Raw genomic sequence first — 18,321 nt, 5'->3', positions numbered from 1 at the left:
GCTCTAACTCCTCCCTTCCCTTCCTCAACATCTCTGGAGATAGGCTGGCCACCAATAACCACTACAAATCAACCAACCGACTCCCACAGTTATCTTGACTGTACATCCTCACACCCTACTTCGTGTAAAGGCTCTATTCCATTCTCGCAGTTCCTCCATCACATCTGTTCTGATGATGGCAACTTCGACAAGGGGGCCTGCGAAATGTCCACCTTCTTCCATAAATGAGGATTCCACAGCACCATGTTTGACAGGGCCCTCAACCGGGTCTGACCCACCTCCCGCACTTCAGCTTCACTCCCTCCCTTCCCTCCCAAAACAGTGATAGGGACTCCCTCGTCCTCGCTAGGACTGCTCTCGCCTTCCTCCATTTTGACCAAATCAAAGTCAAAAAATTATTTCCAAAATGGATTTTTTTTCATATTCATGTACTTTTACATCTGGTGACTTTCAAAGGCCTATTTTTAACTCCTGAAAGCAAACACCCTGAAAACAAAGCACTAACTTCCACATGTACACTGACAATACCCAGCTCTCCTATAGAACAACCTGTCTTGACTCCTTCCTCATCTTGAATTTGTCAGATTGCTTATCCTACATTCAATACAGAATAAACAGAAATTTTCTCCAACCAAATATTAGGAAAAGTAAGCCATGTCTTTGGTTTCCCAGTTTGAGGTTGAAGCATTCTATTTGCAACCTTGATGCCATTTTTGACCCCAAGGTAAATTTTTGACAATTTGTGCCATTACTAAGACTCCTGCCTCAGCTCAACTGCTGCTGAAACCCTTATCCATGTCTTTGTTTCCTATTAGCTTGACTATTCCAACACACTTCTGGCTGATTTTTCACTTTCTATCATTCAGAAACCAGAGGTGAGCCAAATATGTGCTAACCTTATCTTAACCAAATAGGAGCAAATTACTGCAGATGCTGCAGTCTGTGCTGGAAACAAAAAATACTAGAAGGCACAGCAGGTCAGGCAGCATCCGTGGAGAGAGAGCAAGCTAATGTTTCGCATTTAGATGACTCTTCATCAGACCTGACGTGAAGTTGTGGAGGAGGCAGCATTTAAGCAATAGTGGGGCTGTGGAGGGGTGCACTGCTAGAGAGAGAGGCTGTTGATAGTGCAGATTATATCATCAGATAGTGAGAATGGCAGAACAATGGTGTGTCTAACTGCCAAACAGGAAAGAACAGATAGTCCTACTGGAGCGGGGGGAGGAGAGACAGGACATGGTGATAGAAAATGTAACAAGTAAAGCTAAAAGAAAGTGAAGGAATAGGAATACGTTCACGATTTGAAAGTGCTGAACTCGATATTAAGTCCAGAAGGCTGTAAAGTGCCTAGTTTGAAGATGAGTTGTTGTTCCTCCAGTTTGGACTGTGATTCACTGGAGCACTGCAGCATGCTGAGGACAGACAAGTGGGCATGCAAGCAGGATGCTGTGTTAAAATGACCGACTATGGGATGTTCGGGGTCATGCTTGTGCATAGACTGGAGGTATTCTGCAAAGTGTCACCAGTCTGTGTTTGGTTTCTCCAATATAGAGTAGGCTACATCGGGTGCAGCAAATGTATTAGACCAGATTGGAGGCAGTACAGGTGAAATGCTGCTTCACCTGGATAGACTGTTTATCCAATTGGAATCTTAACTTGCAAGAAGTCCTATTTACCCAGCACTACTGTGCATGCTAACTTATCTTGGTTAAGTAATGTTTGATTTTAAAATTCTCATCTTGTATCCTTCCCTTGCCCTCTCTCAGTCTCTTTCTGCTTTAGCTGTACAACCCTCCTGAATATCTTCTCTCCTCCAATGCTGGCTTCTTAAGCATCTCCAGTTTTAAGTGCTGGACCATCAGTGGTCATACCTTCAGCAACCAAAGTCCTTAGATCTGGGATTCCCACCCTAGCCACAACACTTTCCTAACACTCTCTCCTCCTTTAAGATGCTTCTTAAATGTTATCTGTTTGACAAAACTATTGATCATCTGACTTATTATCACCTTACATGGCTTGGTGTGCACATTCATTAACACTCCTGTAGAGAACCTAAGGAATCTTTATTATATTAAAAGTGCAATATAAATACAAGTTGTTGTTTTGGAAGATTGGTTTGAATCATTAAATTATTTGCTCCATGATAATTCAGGATATGCAAGTGCAACCAAGATGCTAGTTCAACCTACAATTTACATGGAAAAGACTTGGTGCTACCACATTGGCAGATCCATTACAATTCTGATCATTTGAGGCCAGTGATACCTCTGACCGTGGAGATCGTTAATATTGATCTTACTACAGAATTATGTAACTTGGGGTCAGCAACAAAGGAACAGGAGTAGGGCATTGCCATTAGCCACGTACTATGTGCTACATACAAGGCGTTCTGGGTTGACTGAATTCTTTCAATAGGTGCACCTTGATGCTGGGATTGCCTTTTGCAGCCCGCAGGCTGTTTGATGAAACTGGGAAAGAACATACTCTTCTGAGAGATCTCCAGAGGGATCAGTTGGTAAGTTTGACCTCTGTCACTATGTCAAAATCTGGAAGCTCCTCCTTAACAATACTATGTGTACCTAAGCCACGAGCTGCTAAAAAGGCCACCGACATATCCTCGTTTACAATTAAGAAAAAGCAATAGATGCTAACCTTGAAAACAATGCTCATGCCCCATAAGAGGATTTTAAAACTTATTAATTTAATACCTTTGCCACATAACTTTGACTATCAATCACAGCCTTGAAATTCACCAACATATTTTATGTGAAAAAATTATTTCTGATTTCTCCCCTAATCATCTATCCTGAATTTTAAGTCTCATTCTTGATTTGCGCATCCGAGTCTGCTCTATTGAATTCTTTCAGCATTTTCAACACCTTTGAGGAAGGTTCTGAATATTCTAGAGGGTATAGATGAGACTTACCAGAATGGCACAAGATTAGGTTAAATAGACAGGAATTATTCACTCTGGAGCAAAAGACAGTGACGAAAGACTTTGTATAGGTTTACATGATTATGACAGCTTTGGTAAGGTAGACGTAGAGAAGTTGCTCTTGCTAACTAATGGTGCAAGGACTAGGGGCATGATTGACAAGAGATGTGGGAGAAACGTGATGAACAATATTTTTGCTCAATGAGTGACGATGACCTGGGACCTGCTGCCCACAGGAATGGTAGACTCAGAGACAATCAATGATCGCAAAAGGAAATTGGGTGAGAGCTTGAGGGAAATAGACATGCAGGGCTATCAGAGGCAAGCAGGAGAATTTAACTGACTGGATTGCTCTACGGAGGCCTAACATGGACTCAATGGGTGAAATGGCCTTTACCTGTGCCTTAATGGCTCTATGACTCTATCTTTCAGGTGTATGTTTCTTGTGGAGAGGCGTGGATAGATCCTAACCTAACCTTGTTGCTGCAGAGGAAACGTCTCCGCCTTAACAATCTGACATGTGATGTTGCTTTAATCCGCAGCTACTGTGCCATGCGCAACCCCAAAGGTATAATCGATAACTTGGAAATTTGACAGAGCAGCAATGTCTCAGCACCAAGCCACCAACTAAACCTCTAACATGATGGAGAGGTGTGCTCATCCCACTCACAGATTCAGAGCAAATAGGCTACTGGTGGACCACTCCACACAGACGAACACCAATCCCCATCCTTGAAAATTAGCTCTCATCTCCCTGGTCACTCAAGCTTATGCCACAATCAACACTGCTAACAGTCATGATGGGCAGCAATCCCCCCACCCCGTCTCTCCTCTCAACCACGTCCTATTGATTGCTGTCAATACCCAACTTTCCTCAGTGAGCTAATCCCGATACATACATACATAACCAGGCTTTTCTGATCAGGCAGGTATTGAAGGGCAGGAGATGAATCTTTATGGTGTGATGGGGCTCCTCAGTTTGTCAACAATATTTTTACCAGAAAAAAAATGGACACTTCCAAGGAAACAGTATTTGCTTAATTTTCCCAAGGAAATTGGTTGGGCATATATATGGGAACACCATCAACTTCAAATTCCCCTCCAAGCCACTCACCATCCTGAGTTGGAAAAATATTGCTGTTCCTTCACTGTTGCTGGGTCAAAATCCTTGAATTCCCTCCCAAATGGCATTGTGGGTCAACCCACAGCAGTTGGACTGCAGTGGTCTGAGACGGCAGCTCACCACCACCTTCTCAGAGCGCAAGCCTGAAAATCCTTTAAGAAACACAGTCCACAAAATATCATCTCTCAACGTGCACAATATGAAGAAAGGAAACAAGATAGCAGATAAGGATTCTCCTAGATCCCCACATATGTCATCAGAAATGGTGGAAGATTAATAACTTTGTCCTGTTGGTCGTCCAAGGGGACTCTGTATTTCTTGGAGGTTTGTTAGAAAGAGGGTACGGTTGTCACAAGCCTTCAGTTACTTGCTGAAGCTCCAAAGCTCCAAAGCATCAGTATGAGATTCCAGCAAGACTATAACTCTGATCTAAGTACTGCTGCTGAAGTGGCTCAATGAGTAGCTGTCTTGCCTCTAGATGAGAGTGTTGCCAGTTTAAGCCCAGCTCTAGAGACTTAAGCACAAAATTCAGCTATAATTTTGGAATTTGAAGTAATAAGGCAAAAGAGTATAGGGGTAACTACAACTGGTCAGCTCTTTCAAACAGCCAACACAGGACAGACAGAAGAAACCCCTAATGCACTGAATAATTTTTAAATTAATTTGTGGGATGTGGGCATTGCTGGCTGGCCAGTATTTATTAACCATACCTAGTTGCCCTTGAGAAGATGGTGATGAGCTGCCTTCTAGGACTGGCCCACAATGCCATTTGGGAGGGAATTCCAGGATTTTGACCCAGCAACAGTGAAGGAACCACAATGTGTTTCTAAATCAGGATGGTGAGTGGCTTGGAGGGGAATTTGAAGTTGATGATGTTCCCATGTATCTGCTGCCCTTGTCCTTCCAGATGGAAGTGATCATGGGTTTGGAAGGTGCTTGTCTGGGGATCTTTGGTGAATTTCTGCAGGGCATCTTGTAGATAGTACACACTGCTGCTGCTGAGCGTCGGTGGTGGAGGGAGTGAATGCTTGTGGATGTAATGCCAATCCAGCGGGATGCTTTGTCCTAGATGGTGTCAAGCTTCTTGAGAGTTGTTGGGGCTGTACTCATTCAGACAAGTGGGGATTGTTCTAATACATTCTTCACTTGTGTCTTGTAGACAGTGGACAGGCTTTGGGATGTCAGGAGATGAGTTACTTGCAGCATGAATTCCTAGCCGCTGACCTGCTCTTGTAGCCATTGTGTTTATGTGATGAGTTCAGTTGAGTTTATGGTCAATGATAATGCCCGTTGTTGATAGTGGGGGATTCAGTGATGTTAACACCATTGAATGTCAAGGGGCGGTGGTTAGGTTGTCTGTTATTGGTGATGGTCATAGCCTGGCATTTATGTGGCATAAATGTTACTTGCCACTTATCAGCCCAAAGGTGGATATTATCCAAATCTTGTTGCATTTGAACATGGATTGCTTCAGTATCTAAGGAGTTGCATATGGTGCTGAATATTGTGCAATGATCAGCGAACATCCCCACTTCTGATTTGGAGTACAATTTTGCTGCTGTTGATGGCTCATAGTGCCTCGTGGATGACCAGTCTTGAGTTGCGAGACCTGTTCGAAGTCTGTCCCATTTAGCCACACAACACACACTATCATTCTATAATAGTGTTCTACTTTTGTTGTCTTTCCCGTAAACTGAGGTCCTGTCTTCTCTCTTAAGTAGAAGTGAAAGATCCCTTGGTGTTACTGAAAAGAGGAGCCGGGAAATTATGTCCAATATCCTGCCCAATATTTAACTCTTGACTAAAGTCATAATATCTGATCATTTTTATATTGCTATTTGGGGAAGCATGCTGTGTGTAAATTGGTTGCTGCATTTCCTACACTTCAAAAAGATTTCCATTGATTGTACCATGCTTGGGACATTCTAAAGTCATAAAAGGGACAATTCAAAAGCAAATTTCTTTTCTTAAAAAACAGCATAAAACATCCTATTAAATGTATGCTTATTACCTTGCAGGTTTGGTCCTTGAGGTTGTAGGTACTCTTATGCCTGGAGCTAAGTTGGCATTAGCTGAATGTGTCATGTCCATTAACCATGAAGAAAATACTTATGAAGCAGATAAGCAAAATCAATCAGGCACTGCAACAACTGATGAAAATCATAATGAGGACAGAAACATCTTAACTGATCTACTGTAAGGAATTGATGCCTTTGTGTTAAATATAGCAAAGCTGTTTTAGCCATTTGTGTTTGATATATTGACTACATTCTTCAATCACAGTCCTATCTAAATGGACAAATACTGGTTGGAAGCAAAGTCCAATGGCATTTATTTAGGCTTTTATAAGAATATTTTAGCATATAATCAGCAGAATGTGAATATGTATTCAACAATACTTTTTGACAGTGAAGCATTTTACAGTATTGTAAAAGAAGACATAAGAATGCAAGATTAGTTCATACTTACTGAATTATACAGCACAATAGGGGTCTGTCCTGCCCATGCTGCGTTGGCTGTTTGAAAGAGCTGTCCAATTATATTTACTCCCATACTCTTTTGACTGATCACTTCCAATTTCTCCTTATCAAGTATTTATTCATCTCTCTTTTGGGATTCACTGTTGAATTTGGTTCTATCACCCTTTCACCCAGTTAGTTCCAGAATATAACAACTTGCTACATAAAATAATTTCACATCCCTCCCTAGAGTATTTTTAGCAATTACTGTAAATTTTTGAACTCTGATTACAAGTCCTCCAGCCAATAGAAAAAAAGGCACAATACTGCAAATGTTGGAAATCTGAAATAAACACAGAAAATGCTGGAGAAACTCAGCAGGTCTGGCATCATCTGTGGAGAGAGAAGCAGAATTATTTTTTTTGAGTCTGATATGACTCTTCTGTATAACTGAGGGGATTGGAAGAAGGTAGTTTTTATACTTTTGACAGAGATGGAGGAGGAATGAGGGGAACAGATGCTATGGAAAACTCAAATGGGTTCCAAATTTTGGTGACACAGGTATGGAGACATAAAATGAGTGTAAATTAAGATGTGAAAGAAAGAAAATGGGTCCTCTGACCTGAGAACAAAGTAAATAAGACAAGGCAGCTTTGTCAGGGGTTCAGGGTACTGTAAGAAAAGTAGAGGACAGATGTCATATGGTTAGGCTCTGAAGTTGTGGAATTCAATATTGAGTCCTAGACACTGTAAAGTGCCTCAGTGAAAAGTGAGGTGTTGTTCCTCAAGCTTGCATTGTGCTTCATTGGAACATTGCTGCAGGCCCAGGACAGAAATGTTGGTGTGAGAACAACATGGTGTATTAAAAAGCTTACAGGGCCCTCTAAGGAAATATATAGTTAAATTAGATATGAAAAATGCAGCTATGGTTGTCTGTATTTTCCAGTGATGCACATACCAGGACCCATCTTACTCTCGATGCCCATTACCCTAAGGAACATTATCCGTGGGAAAGATGTTCAAAGGAATTTGATGATGATGAAGTCTCATGGCAAGAAGATGGGAAGTCTTTCACGAACATTAATTTATACAATAAATACAGGTTAATCACCACTTTTTTGATTATCTGATAGTGGACGCAGACAGCTAATTTTTTTTAAAGATTTCCTTCTCGGAATATAAGCATTCATTGAATAGAATTACCCACAGTTTATTTTCTATCCGTATTTATCTTTGAGAAATGTTGGTTGGTCTTCTTCTTGAACCATTGCCATTTATTTGCTCAAGAGAATCACTGTTATGGAGATCCAGGACATAGAACCAGTGAAAAGGGACAATTTGACATCAATCCCCCTTATAATAAGTTGACCTCACATACTAGTAAGTACGGACCACAATATAGCTGACACCCCTTTCTCTCATTTATGTCTCACTTCCATCTTTTACCAGAGAAGCCCTGTTAGGAGTTTACCTTAGCCAGGTCTTGGCTTTACGTGTTCTACTGTCTTGGTGGCCTTGTGTGGGAGACTTTCAATCTTCTGTCCCCAAGATTTTCGGAAGTTTTTTTTATGTAATTGACACAACTTACAGATCATGTTTGCCCACAGGCCCCAGCCCAAACTTCTCAAACCACAACGGATACATCAGCAGCAGTTTCAGTTCCAAGACGGACACATCATGAACTGCAGCAGTCCTTGGCTTGTGGTAGGCATTCCGGAGATGAATGCACGGCCAGGCACTGAAGTGACACTGGTGGAGAAGAAAGCTGATGACATCTTTCAACGCTGGATATGGAGAGAAGACAACAGGTAGACAAACATCCTTTCTCGAAAGGTTTGGTTGCAGTTGAGTGCTGTAGTTATTATTGAGTTTGTCTTAGGTAGTGGATGGCAATAATAAAATGGGTGTTTGTAGCACATGATTTGTTGTCCTTGAGAGGGTGATGTGGACATTCATCTTGAACTGCTGCAGTTCCATGCGGTCAAAGTGTTCATCAACTACTGTTAAGGTGACGAAGCTCAGTGTTTTAGCCAATAGGTAATAAAGGATGTGCTGATATAATGTCAAAATATGTTGATGTGTGACCTGAACTGGATATAATATTCCAGAAGTAACTCTTTATGAAACAATCTTTTTCTTTTCTTAAACCAACTTCCTGGTAGATTTACCTCAGTCAAGAAATTTGCTTTTAACAATATCGCATATAAACACTCATTTCTGAAATGGGTGGTATGCTTTGTTAAAAGACTGGATAAATACAGGTGAAGAAAAATCATTGAAAAGGTTACATTTCAGACTTTTTTTAAATTTTGTCCTGTGTTTGAAGCTATGCTGTTGCAACGTTTAAATCATCCAGCTCCAAATCCATTGAGTGGTCCCAATAAACTGCTGAGAATCCAACTTTGCATCCTGTCTTTAAAGTATGTTATATATTATTGATTCACTCTCCTCAGCTACTGTCCTCCACTTCAGCAGATTTGTTCCTTGCACCCATTCCACATACAATCAATTCTTGAGCCCTCCATGCCTACATCAAAGCATGACAATGCAAAAGAGACAGCTTGTATTTGTAGCCATCTACAACCAGAAGGTCCACTAGATTGTTTTTAGGATGTGAGATTGACCTTTGTTTAGAAGTTGAATGTAATGGTTTTAAAAATATCAAGATAAACAAGAAGTGGTCTTTGTGAAAGTTATACAATTTTGAAAGTGCTTGACAGGCTGAATACCAAAAGACTGTTCTCCCAGGTTGTTGAGTCCTGGATGAAGCTAATAGTCTTAAATATCTGACTCCCTATTCTTGTACTATAGATCATAGAATCTGTCCAGTGTGGAAACAGGCCCCTTGGCCCAACAAATCCACACTGATCCGCAGAGCATCCCACCCAGACCCATCCCCCTATAACCCACCTAATCTACACATCCCTGAACACTATGGACAATTTAGCATCGCCAATCCACCTAGCCTGCACATCTTTGAACTGTGGGAGGAAACCAGAGCACTGGAGGAAACCCATGCAGGCCCAGGGAGAATGTGCAAACTCCACCCAGACAGTCGCCTGAGGATGGAATCGAACCCAGGTCCCTGACACTGTGAGGCAGCAGTGTGAACCACTGAGCCACCATGCCACTCTTCTATTAAAATACTATGAGAAGAATTATCTTCACTGAAAAGCCAGTGTGTTGATATTCTGCAGATGCTGAATAATTGAGCATATTCAAGACTGGGTCAATAGATTTTTGAACAGTAAGGGAATCAAGAGATAGGATAGAAAAGTAGAATTGCTGCAAAATCTCAACCACAATTTTACTGAGTATCAAAATAGGCTCAAGGTGCCTATGGCCTCATCTTGCTCCTATTTTTTTATGTTGTAATGTTTAGTCTCAGTTGGAAGGAGAGAACAATCTGCCTCGTTGATTTAAACCTGAGCCTGTGTGAAGTAATTCACTTCTCCATTGCTAACACAACTGAAACTTTGTACATTGACTATCAACAGAACTTTCCATTTAATGGGTAATCCTGATCTGGTGCTTGCAGTCTCAATGGCCCAAATAAACTCGGGTGATGGCAAAAGTGTGATGGAAGTTCAGGGATGTTCAATTATTCTTCAGGTCAGCAAAAAAATTCCATCGTTCCATTCAAAGTTGAACTTTATTTGAACTGTGTAATTATAATGAAATATTAACATACATGGTCTGGTGGGAACTATTTGACTGCCATAAAAGCATACAAAATCATGTCAAATCAAAAAAAATCACAGGCTTAAGGTATCCAATGCAGAAACAGCAATGTTACATTTACTGTGGCCATCACGTTAAGAATGCATTTTTACTTTATCTTCCCACTTTGTGCAATTGCAGAAGTTAGGATTCAAAGTAACTCTAATATGGAGGTAGTAGGAACTGCAGATGCTGGAGAATCCGAGACAACAAGGTGCAGAGCTGGATGAACACAGCAGGCCAAGCAGCATCATAGGAGCAGAAAGGCTGACGTTTCGGGCCTAGACCCTTCATCAAAAATGAGGAAGGGGAAGGGGGTTCTGAAATAAATAGGGAGAGAGGGGGAGGCGAATAGAAGATGGATAGAGGAGAGGATAGGTGGAGAGGAAACAGATAGGTCGAAGAGGCGGGGATGGAGCCAGTAAAGGTGAGTGTAGGTGGGGAGTTAGGGAGGGGATAGGTCAGTCCAGGGAGGATGGACAGGTCAAGGGGGCAGGATGAGGTTAGTAGGTAGGAGATGGGGTGCGGCTTGAGGTGGGAGGAGGGGATATGTAGGAGGAAGATATACCCGTTGTGGCCTCCTCTACATCGGGGAAACCAAGCGAAGGCTAGGGGACCGCTTTGCAGAACACCTACACTCGGTTCGCAATAAACAACTGCACCTCCCTGTCGCAAACCATTTCAACTCCCCCTCCCATTCATCAGACGACATGTCCATCCTGGGCCTCCTGCAGTGCCACAACGATGCCACCCGAAGGTTGCAGGAACAGCAACTCATATTCCGCTTGGGAACCCTGCAGCCCAATGGTATCAATGTGGATTTCACAAACTTCAAAATCTCCCCTCCCCCTACCGCATCCCAAAATCAGTCCAGCTCGTCCCCGCCTCCCTAACCTGTTCTTCCTCCCACCTATCCCCTCCTCCCACCTCAAGCCGCACCCCCATCTCCTACCTACTAACCTCATCCCGCCCCCTTGACCTGTCCGTCCTCCCTGAACTGACCTATCCCCTCCCTAACTCCCCACCTACACTCACCTTTACTGGCTCCATCCCCGCCTCTTCGACCTGTCTGTTTCCTCTCCACCTATCCTGTCCTCTATCCATCTTCTATCCGCCTCCTCCTCTTTCCCTATTTATTTCAGAACCCCCTTCCCCTCCCCCATTTCTGATGAAGGGTCTAGGCCCGAAACATCAGCCTTTCTGCTCCTATGATGCTGCTTGGCCTGCTGTGTTCATCCAGCTCTGCACCTTGTTGTCTCTAATATGGAGGGTGTAGTCTTACACTAGCTTACCTTAGGCATTATAAAATCCAGTGCCCAAATGAGTTTAAAAGATGGCTGAATCTATCATAGGAGACTTCTCTCAGAGGTAACAATATTGAGTTTGAGTCAGAAAGCTGTGCATTCAAGCCCTTCTCCAGACTTTTGAGTGCACAACCTAGTCTGACACTTTATTACAACACTGAGGGCGAATACGAAAATCCCCATGATGCCTTTCAGAGAAAGAGATTATCCTGTGTTTCCATATTTACTCACCAACACACAAGCAGCTAAATCTCGTCCTTTACTTCACTGTTATATATGGGACCCTGAGGTAAACAAATTGGCGAACACAGAGTATCAGCTATGATTCAGCAGGTAGTAGCACACTTGCTACTGAGTCAGAAGTGTGTGGGTTTGAGTCCCACTACTAGAAACATGGGCATGTCATTTAAAATATTGCCTCAATGAAGTACAGATGAAGTCTTATACTTCAGAGCTCCTGTTTTCCAGATAAGATGTGAAAAACAAATCCTCATGTGCCCTCTTTGGGAAACATGCAAAATTCCGTATGGCACTATTTAAAAGAAGAGCAGGGACATTCTGGCAAATGTTGCAACCTAGATTATTTGCAGGATGCACATAACTGGAACTTGAAAATGATTTCCTGATTCAGTGGCAAGAGCCAACCCCAGTTGAAAGCTCAGTATCTCCAAATGTTGTACCTTTAAATGACATCTACAAAGATCACACTTTATCTGAATTTACATTTCTTTAAAGTAATATTTTTAATATCTCACCACAGAAGTATAAAGCATACAGTTATGGAGCTGCTAATCAGAAATGGTTCTGGATGCCAGAGATAAACGTTCTGAATGCTTTTTATACCTCAGCATTGGACAAAGAAATCACAGCAGCCAACCAGGCCTCTGTGTGCACCTTCTGCATCTGTAAAACAGAGGAATTAGACCAACCTGTAAGTGAATCAGAAGCCCCATTTATAGTTAACTATTTTATAAATTGGATTGAATATTTTAACTAATTTATATTTGCAAATATATAGATTTTTGGAGCAGTTATTTCAGCTAATTGATAAAGTTCAAACCAATGTCAAAACAGGCTTTGAGAAATTTTGCTTACTTGGAATACGTATTTTGTTTTATTTTCTAATATTACAGGATTAAAGCAATAATCAAGCCAAATAAAAAAATTCTTGGTTCTGGACAGTGCGATTCTCTTTAAACCAAAGATTAGCAAATGTTTATCCATTTGAAATATTGTCCCATACTGCTCTGTATGAGATACAAACATCCTGCAGTGACCAACAACAATGACCACCAAAGGATACCTGAATGTGGTCCAGTGATTACAAACGAGTGAAGATCTAGCCTGCCAAATGCCTCCCTTGCTATAAACTATTAGAGCACCCTGCAAAGTCCTTGCTACTATCTAGGGACATGCCTAAATTGGGAGAGTTGTCCCAAAGATCAGTGAAGCAGCAGTCTGTTAGGTATGATTCCATGAATCAGGCACTTCCATCACCATCCCGGTTCTGTCCTGTTCCACCAGTAGAAAAGACAGGCCCAGCAGAGATAGTAGCAGTGTTTACATAGTCTGAACGGAATTGCTTGGGGAGTCCTCAGCATTGACCCATGAGACATCATGTCTTCAGATCATACATGGAAAGAAACCAGCATCCTGCTGATTACCAGCTCCCTCTCAGCTGATGAGTCAGTATTCCCTCATGTTGAACATCAATTGGAAGCAGCACTGTGGGTGAATATAATGTACTCTGGGCAGGAGACTTAAATGTCCATCAATAGATGTAGTTCAGTAGCACCACTACTAACAAGCTAGCCAAGTCCTAAAGAATATAATTGTTAGAATGGGTATATGGCAAGTAGTGGGGCAACCTACCAGTGGGGGAAAAAAAAAAATTTGGTATTGTCCTCCCCGATCTACTTGCTGCTGATATGCTTGATGCTGATGTGACTGTCCATGGCAGTTTTGGTATGAGTGATCACCGCAAGGTTCTTGAAAATACAGAGTCCCATCTTTACATTGAGGATAACCTTCCATCATATAGTGTGGGGTTATCACCATACTAAAAGAGACAGACTTCAAACTAATCCAGCAGTTGAAAACTGGGCATCCATGAGTTCTGTGACCATTAGAAGCAGCAGAACTATATTCAATCACCATCTGTAACCTCATGGTCAAACTCTTATGATGGTCATACCATAGGATTGACACTAGTTGAATGAAGAATCCAGAAGCAGCACCAGGCATCCTAAAAATGAGATGTCAACCTGGTGAAGCTGTAAAAAGACTATGTGCATCCTAAACAGAGGACGGGAATCAAGACTGATGAGGATAAGGCAGGAAAGTGGAGTTGAAAATTATCAGACCAGCCACGATCTTATTGAATGTTAGAGCATACTCAATGGCCAAATAGTCACATACTTCTGTTCCTATGTCTTATGGTTTTCGGAAACAGTATGCAATGGACAGAGCCAGGCAATCCCACAACCATTGCATCAAAGCTGAGCTCTGCAGTCCTGTCACATCCAGCTTTGAATGGTAGTCAGCAATTAATGACTAACAGGAGGAGGAGGGTCCTCAAATATCCCCATTCTCAATCATGAGCCCAATGTGTCCAACACATCTATGCAAATGACAAGGCTGAAGCATTTTCAATCATCTTAACCCAAAAATGCTGAGTGAATGAATCATTACCGCTTCTTCCCAAGGTCAATAGCATAGACGCTGGTCTTCTGCCAATTTGATTCACTCCACATGATATCAATAAAAGTCAAAGGCACTAGATGTTGCCAAGTCTATGGGCACTGGTAATAATTCAACAATAGTAATGAAGACTTCTGCTCCAAAATAAACTGCACCTTTAGCCAATTTGTTCTAGTACAGCTACAACACTGGCAACTGCCCAGCTCTGTGGAAGATTATGTAGGTACATCCAGTCCACGAAGAGCAAAATAATTCCAAGCCAGGCAGTTGCTGCTTCTGAGCCTACTCTTGATCATCAGCAAAGTGTTGGAAAGATTCATCAAAGTGCTATCAAGTGGTACTTACTCAGCAACAAACTGTACACAGGTGCTCACTCTGGGTTGGGCCAAGGCCACTTAACTCCTGACCTCATTACAACCTTGGTTCAAATATGATAAAAGACCTGAACTCCAAATGTGAAGACAGAGTACCCTTGACATCATGACACAATTTTACAGAATATGGTATCAAGAAGCCTTAGGAAACCTGGATTCAGTGTGAATCAGTGTGGGGGTAGGGGAAAGCTTTCCATTTGCTGGTTGTATACCAAACACAAAGAAAGATAGCTGTAATTATTTGCAGTCATTCTTCTCAGTCCCAGAACATCAGGAGTTTCTCAGGATTGGATCTTAGATCCAAAAATCTTCAGCTGTCTTATGACTTTCCTACCATCAAAAGGATTAGAAGTTGGAATTTTCAGTAATGCTCAGCACCATTTGTGACAACACAAATACTGAAGCAGTCCGTGTCTATATGCAGCATGGGTATGTCTAATATTGATAAACGTCTCATAATATCCAAGTTACACGAGTGACAGACAATGGCTATCTCTGACAAGTGAGAATTTAATCATCTTTTTTTGCTTTTCAAAGCCATTACCATTGCAGGATCTCCCACTAACATGGAGCTTACAACCAAAAAAGAAACGAAGTACTGCAAATTATAAAAATCTGAAATACAAAAATAAGAAAATGCTGAAGGAACTCAGGTCTAGCAACATGTATGGAGAGAGACCCCAGAGTTAATGTTTTGAGTCTAATATGACACCTCTTCAGAATGGAGTCTCAAAAAAAAAGTCATATTGGATTTGAAGAATTAACTGTTTCTTCCTCTCCAGATGCTGCCAGACATGTTCTTAACATTTTCTCTTCCTATTCATGTGGATTATCATTGACCACAAACTGAACTGAACCAGCACATAAACACTGTCTATGAGAAAAGGCAAAACACTATAAACTTTGGGGGAATAACTCATCTTCTGATACCCAAATGCCTGCCCACCATCTGCAAAGCACAAGTCAGGTGTGTGATGGAAAACTCACAGTGTGTACCATCTACGTGCACTACAGTAACTCATCAAATCTCCATTGACAGCACCTCCCAAACCCATGACCTTTGGCACTTGGGAGGACAACGACAGCAGGTGCATGGGAACACCTCTACCCCCTCCAAGTCACACGCCATCCTGATTTGACACTATATCAGTGCTCCTTCTCTGTTGCAGGGTCAAAACGCTAGATCTCCCTTCCTAGCAACATCGCGGGTCAAATACCCCCATAGGCTGTTGCTGTTTACATAAGGCAGATCACTATTACCTTCTCAGGACGATATGTGCTGTCTAGCTAGAAATGCCTGCATGCCATGAATGAATTAAATAAGAGTACTTTTCAATAAACCTTACATCACTAATGGAGACTGCAGTGGCTTACTATGTCTGTGCTAGTTGTTTGAGAAAACTATCCAATTAATTCCCCTCTCCTGCTGTTTTCAATATATCCAGTTTTCCTTTCAAATCTGCTTCCCCTATCCTTTCAGACAGCCCATTCCAGACTATATCATATAAGACTGTTAAAAAAAACACTTCTCATCTCCTGTCTAGATTTTTTTTTGTCGGTTATTTTAAACCTATGTTGCCAATCTTCCTGCCTGAGAAAGCAATTTATCCTTATTTGCTTGATCAAAACAAATCACAGTATTGCACAACTCTTAACCTTTGCTGCTGTAGTGAGAATAGTCCCAGCTTCTGTAGTCTGTTCCCATACTGATGTCTCTTATCCCTAGATCTCTTTGCCATTGTTCCACCTGCTCCAACCAAATTAAACCACTTGAAGCACGTTTTTATTAGCATAAGAGAACAGTTGGTAACTCCAGCTATGAAGTTCGATATGGTCAATAGTGATTAAAGTTACAATTGGAAGTAAGAGGCCAATCTATCACATTTCGGATATTTAAATTCAGGACTAATCAAGTTTTTTCTTCCAGTTGCAATGATCTGTTACTTGATTCACCAATCTTCATCCACCCATTAACCAGGTACTCAATTCAGCTTACGTACCTTCTCTCATTCCCAAATTCAGTCTGTCAATAAACCCGTGAAAGACCATAGCGGTTTTCACTGACAGCCTGACTATTGCTCTTGGAGAAGGGAAAACTAAGAGGACATCTGATAGGAGCTTTCAAAGTCTGGACACAGTTGATAGAGAATAGCAATGGCCACTCATAAAAGGAAAATCAGAGGCATAGATTGAAGATGATTTGCAAAAGAAGCAAATGCAATGTGAGAAAAAACCATTTTCTCACCTGATCTCTCCCGATGTGGCTGAGTATCTTACTCCCCACCCCACTCCCCCCAACAGTCCCAGCATCAGGACTATAGACTTGTTGTTATGAATTTGCATCTAATTTACAGCACAGAAACAGGTCAGTTGGCCCAAAGAGGCTATACTATTGTTTGGTTTCCTCCAACCTTACTTAACAAGGGTGGCACAGTGGTTATCACTGTTGCCTCACAGCACCAGGGTCCTGGGTTTGATTCCAATCTTGAGTGACCTTGTGTGCAGTTTGCACATTCTCCCCATGTCTGCATTGGTTTCCACCGGATGCTCCAGTTTTCTCCCCACAGTTCAAAGATGTGCAGGTTAGGTGGGTTAGCCATCAGAAATGCAGGGTTAGGGGAATTGGAGAGGGGGTGTGGATGTGGGTGTCATGTTCTCTGGAGATTCACTGCAGACCAATGGTCTGAATGGCCTCTATCCGCATTGTAGGGTTTCTATGAATCTAAAATTCTCAGCACATGTTTCTATACATTGCTTAAAGGAGACATAAAGCCACAACTTTTATTTTGCACTTATCAGGATTGTGATGCACGAAACCAGGCTTGAAAAAGGGACACTAATTTATATTGCATGAGAAGGGCTTGGGCCATTGTTGACATGGAAATGCATCAGAAACAGTTAACTGTCGATCTTAGTTCTCAAACCAGGAAGGTCAAATCTGATTAAGGAGGGTAGTATCATGGAAATGCAGTAGAAATTGGCAGTTTCCATGACCCTCTTCTTTTTTTTCCCAACAGAAAAGTTCAAGATATGTAGAAATTCATTTTGCCTGCATAAAACAGGGCCCAGTGTATCCATTCATGCAGCTTCTGGTGTGCAGAATGCATTAAGCTATGGGTCTGCATGATCATCTTAAATTGGTTTCTATTATAATTCTCAGCACATTCCAGATCATTTAATAAATGTTGTCCAGTAGCAGAATCACATCTACTGCTGGACATGGTGTTCTAAGGTTGGAAACTATGGGTGAGCCTGATGGGCATGCTGCCCAATGTTGGTGGAATTGATACTTGATACTGTCAGCCAGCAGTTGAGACATACAGCTTGCACAGCTAACATCATATCAGTCCTGAAGCTCAAATAAAATCATAGAAATTAAAAAAATGCACGAACAGGAGTAGACTATTTGGCTGATTGAGCCCACTCATAGCTAATCCCCTATCTCTAAACTATATTCTTGCTCTCTCTCCATTCCCCTTGGCATGTTTAGCCTCTCAAAATCTACTTTTTATTAAATATATTCTGTGTGTTGACTGCCACTGTGTTCCATTGGAGAGAATTCTATAGGTTTACCAACCTTTTGAGTGAAGAAAAACCAAAAGAACTGCAGATGCTGTAAATCAGGAACAAAAACAAAGTTGCTGGAAAAGCTCAGCAGGTCTGGCAGCATCTGTGGAGGAGAAAACAGAGTTAACGTTTCGGGTCC

General features: G+C 41.7%; 1 protein-coding gene across 1 annotated transcript in view; it reads left to right on the top strand.

The window, feature by feature from the left end:
• The window catches only part of LOC109927834 (doublecortin domain-containing protein 1-like), a 395,969-nt gene that overhangs the window by 309,498 nt on the left and 68,150 nt on the right, over positions 1–18,321 (top strand). The window contains exons 21-27 of the mRNA XM_048607351.1: positions 2,416–2,515; positions 3,368–3,503; positions 6,077–6,254; positions 7,464–7,619; positions 8,125–8,325; positions 10,015–10,129; positions 12,302–12,472. Of these exons, the coding sequence (XP_048463308.1) occupies positions 2,416–2,515; positions 3,368–3,503; positions 6,077–6,254; positions 7,464–7,619; positions 8,125–8,325; positions 10,015–10,129; positions 12,302–12,472 (1,057 nt within the window). The remainder of the gene's footprint in view (positions 1–2,415; positions 2,516–3,367; positions 3,504–6,076; positions 6,255–7,463; positions 7,620–8,124; positions 8,326–10,014; positions 10,130–12,301; positions 12,473–18,321) is intronic.

The sequence above is a fragment of the Rhincodon typus genome, chromosome 17, assembly GCF_021869965.1.
Source record: "Rhincodon typus isolate 14 chromosome 17, sRhiTyp1.1, whole genome shotgun sequence".
Classification (NCBI taxonomy): domain Eukaryota; kingdom Metazoa; phylum Chordata; class Chondrichthyes; order Orectolobiformes; family Rhincodontidae; genus Rhincodon; species Rhincodon typus.
The sequence above is the reverse complement of the archived record's forward strand: the minus strand, read 5'-3'. Positions and strand labels throughout refer to the sequence as shown.